General features: G+C 35.5%; 1 protein-coding gene across 1 annotated transcript; it reads right to left on the bottom strand.

Moving 5' to 3' along the window:
- Positions 1-856: 856 nt before the first annotated feature.
- PAAG_02205 (histone H3) lies at positions 857-1,441 on the bottom strand (the record flags this gene model as incomplete). The annotated part of the gene is made up of 3 exons (XM_015844570.1): positions 857-981; positions 1,046-1,228; positions 1,288-1,441. 3 exons carry the CDS (start codon positions 1,439-1,441, stop codon positions 857-859), a joined length of 462 nt encoding a protein of 153 aa, XP_015701618.1.
- Between the last annotated feature and the right edge of the window lie 2,785 nt (positions 1,442-4,226).

Genomic DNA, 4,226 nt, shown 5'->3' with positions numbered 1-4,226 from the left:
GTGCACCAAATCAATCAATTGACATAAAATAAGATAATATTATATTGAATGAAGTGAGCAGTGATTAATATACACTATATTTGGCAAGAATTCCCTGAATTGGCAGTTATTTGCGCAAAATGGGTCTCATAACCTGTCAAGGATAGATTGCTTGATTGATTATGAGGCGATTGCTAGCTACGCGGAAGTTATATACAGTGCAGATTATGTAAGAAGGTGAATAGGCCTGACAATGTAAAAATGTGATTTGACATAAATTCTTTGATGATCACAGATGTTAATAATGAAGAAATAAGTTATGAAGAAAGTCTTCATGAGAGTTTTGTATGAGTTCTAAAATATGAGTAAAGAGGTAGCAAAATCAGCATATGTATGACAGATAATCACTGTTCTTGATATATAGATATGTCAATTCTTTGAGAATGCTAATTTTCTATTTCTCTAAGAATATCACATACTCTATGTCTATCTTCTCTCATAGAGCTGCTGCATTATCTGATTGAATGATTTCAAGTATTTTTTAAACAAGATCTATCAGAGATTGCAACATTTAACAATGTTACAGCGCAACTGCTTGTATATGGAATAAGGTTGATCTACCTACGGCAGCCTATAGTGACATTTGGGTCAAATGGGTTTTTTTGTGTTTTTCCACTGTAATTACTTAATTCCACTTATAGACACTCACCAATAGAGATTTATATGAGGATTTGTCTGTTGCAGAAACATCTCATTTCATTCTGATTAAGCTAAGAAAAAAATCAAATCAAAAAAACAATCAAAAAACAATCATTTTCCTGGATATCATCAAAAAATCAAAATGAAAAATCAAAAAAAGTGAAAAAAGTGAAAACTACTAATAACCATTTCCACGTCCTGGGATGCGACTGCCTGTCATGATTTGTCGCAACCTCTGCACCAATTTCATATCCCTTTCCTGGATGGTAACACGTTTGGCATGGATGGCGCATAGATTTGTCACTAACATCTCATTGATTAGTATAATGATTAGTAGATTAGCTTGTAAAATCCAGTCATTTCTTACTTGTGAATTCATCAATCAAAACCGCCTCTGCAGCCTCCTGCAAAGCCAGAATTGCAGATGCTTGAAATCGAAGATCACCATATATATCTGCTGCAATTTCACGGACAAGACGCTGGAATGGGAGCTTGTGAATAAGAAGCTCAACATCACGCTGATAACGGCGGATTTCACGGAGAGCAGTGGCTAAAATAATTAAATTAGATATTCAAATTCAAAAAATCTATGAATATACTTTTACTTACTGCCAGCTTTTCGACGATAGCGACGTCGAGGTTTCACATGAGCCACATGCTGTCCTGGAGGATGCTTTCCCCCCTTTCTTGCCTTGCTGGCTATATTTTTTTTTGCCCCTCTCTGTTGAACACATTTTCTTGCAGTCATTTTGGTACGAGCCATTTTTGCGTGGATTTGATGATTCTAGCTGCTTATTTACTGATTAGTATAATAACTAGTATAAAAATGAACTGTAGCTCACTTACATTGCTGAAACAAGAAGATAATTTAAAAAATTTCTGCAGGGGGGGGGGGGGGGGCGTGTAGAATGAGATGGATGAAAAGATTAAAAGATTGGAAAAGAAAAAGAGCAAAAAGATAAGATCTTTGAAGTGAGAGTGCGGTTATGTGTGCAGTTATGTGCAGTTGATGAATAACACAACAACACAAGCACGCTCAAATAGGCAATCAAGTGAACACAACAACACATCACAAAGAATATCAACATTGATTTTCAATTCTTTCAATTCTTCTTTCTCCTGTCTCACTACTTCTGCTCTGCTGCCTGCCTGCCTTTTTATTCTATCAATCATTGTATCAATCAACTATTTCCTGCGCCAGATTCTTTGTTTCCCACTTCCAAGATCAGTTTTTTTCTCATCCTATCAAAATGACACGCCGCGGACCAAAGCCTGGAGCCACAGCTGGCCAGAAACGAAAAGCTGAAGAAGAAATGTCGATTAACCCTCACACAAAAAGAGCAATGAAACGAAGGGAAAAAATGAATGAGGAGGAGGCCACTATTGAACGGGCGAAGAATGCAGATCGTGCAGCAGTAAATTATCATATTCGACAGCTGAAAAATACCGATGCATTCAGAGAGGCAAATACTGAGGATCAAAAGAAGATGATTGAGGATAAAAGAACAGAGATCATGAATAAAAGGTAGTTAACAAATCTTGAAATCTTGTTAATATAAATATTAATAGAATATAGACTTAGCACCGGGATTACAGCATCGATGCTGGAGCAGAGACAGGAAGATATCTCAAAACCAAGTGAAAAGTAAGTTCTATATTCTACTAATCATTATATTAATCATTCTAATGATTTATCACAGGCTTGCCGCATGGAATCATTTGTTAGATTCTGAGGACACCATGCAAGAAGTGAAATGGCGGCTGGAAGATGAAAAACGGTTTGGTAAAGAAAATATGCCAACTGAGGAAGATTCCCGGGCTGCGTATGAGGAAGGGGTGAAACTGATGAAAAAAGGAGGAAGTCTTGCTGCTGTTTTATACAAGCAGTGGATTCTCTCATGGAAAGATATCAGCAATTCTCTTTTTCAAAAATTCCGACATCATTCTTTCAACAATACTGCCAGTCATCATCGATTTTTTAAAAAAATTTCAAATCAGGAGCTTTCTGTTTTGAAAATGCTGCTTTGTGCAGAACAAATTGACTCAAATTTGGCAAAGAGATGGTGGAGTGAGCAAAAGACTGAAGATTCAGAAAAGGATATTGATGCTCGTAAACAGGCTCATAGAGCCTTGAAAGAGGAAATGACTCCAGAGGAATTTATGCAAATGAGATGGAGCCCGGATGAGTGCATGCTTTTTAAGTCTGAAAGTTGATTTTTTTTTTTTTTTTTGTTTTTATGATTATAGCAATCATTCTACTAATCTGTTTTTTGTTGAAAATTTTTTTTATATTAAAGCAAGCTAACTTAGTTAGTTTAGTACATTATCTGTTTGTTTTGATTTTCTTATTTACTTTTTTTATGATGTTATAATATTTTCAATTTTTCATTCATTCTTTCTTTCTTTCTTTCTTTCTTTATTTCTTTATTTTAGAATAATAAATACTTTTTCTTTCACTTTCTTTTAAAATGCCTCCATCTGGTTATTCATATCTTCTTTCTCACAAAGATCTTATTATTAATCTTCATCAACACAATCTAACTCAACAAGATATTATCTCTCAATTGAAACGAGATCATAATCTTGAAGTTAGTCGATCAACTCTTGTTCGTTGTCTTCGAAAATGGAATGTTAGAAAAACCAAGAAATGGGAAGCTGATGAATCAATTCACAATTTTATTCAAGAATTGTTTTCACGAGGCTTGCAGGATGCTGATATTCTATCAGTTATTCAACAAAAGCATCCTGAGTCTCAACTCTCTATACGTGAGCTTCGTCAAATTCGGCAGCAATTGAAACTTCATCAGCGAAGAGATGACTATGAGAGTGATGAGATGCAGAAAGAGCTTATATCTACTGTACAGAAAGAGCTTGACAGTGGATTTATTCAGGGTTTTGGAAGAGGACATCTGTACACCCATTTTAGGCAGCAGGGGCATAGCATTTCACGGTATGTTTTGATTAATATAATGATTAGTATAATACTAATAAAATCAGAGATCGTCTATTCAAAACAGTTCGGCTTCTCGATCCAGATGGAATTACACGTCGGCTAAATGATCTCCAACGTCACCGAGGATCCTACATTGTTCCCGGACCAAATTATCTTTGGTCTATTGATGGTTATTGCAAGCTTCAACATTGGGGAATCGAAATCTATGCAGCAATTGATGCATATTCTCGATATATAGTGTGGATATATATTGGAATCACAAACCGTACTGCTGTTTCTGTTCTTCGACAATTTCTTGATGTTCTACAAGCAACCGATACTTTTCCTCAGGTTATTCGTTCAGATAGAGGAACCGAAACTTCAATGATTGCAGCTGCACAACTCAAACTACATCAAGCAACTGATTCAAATACTTCTTTGAATGAGTGCTATCGATTTGGAACAAGTACACTAAATCAACGAATTGAATCTTGGTGGGGACAACTTGCAAAACAGTTGGCAAATTACTGGAGAGTATGAAATTCCATATTCTTTCTACTAATTATTATACTAATCTTTATGCTAATCTTCTCTCAGCGCTATTTTCTGAATCTCA

Source organism: Paracoccidioides lutzii, assembly GCF_000150705.2.
Source record: "Paracoccidioides lutzii Pb01 unplaced genomic scaffold supercont2.5, whole genome shotgun sequence".
Lineage (NCBI taxonomy): Eukaryota > Fungi > Ascomycota > Eurotiomycetes > Onygenales > Ajellomycetaceae > Paracoccidioides > Paracoccidioides lutzii.
This window is presented reverse-complemented; position numbering and strand designations above follow the sequence as displayed.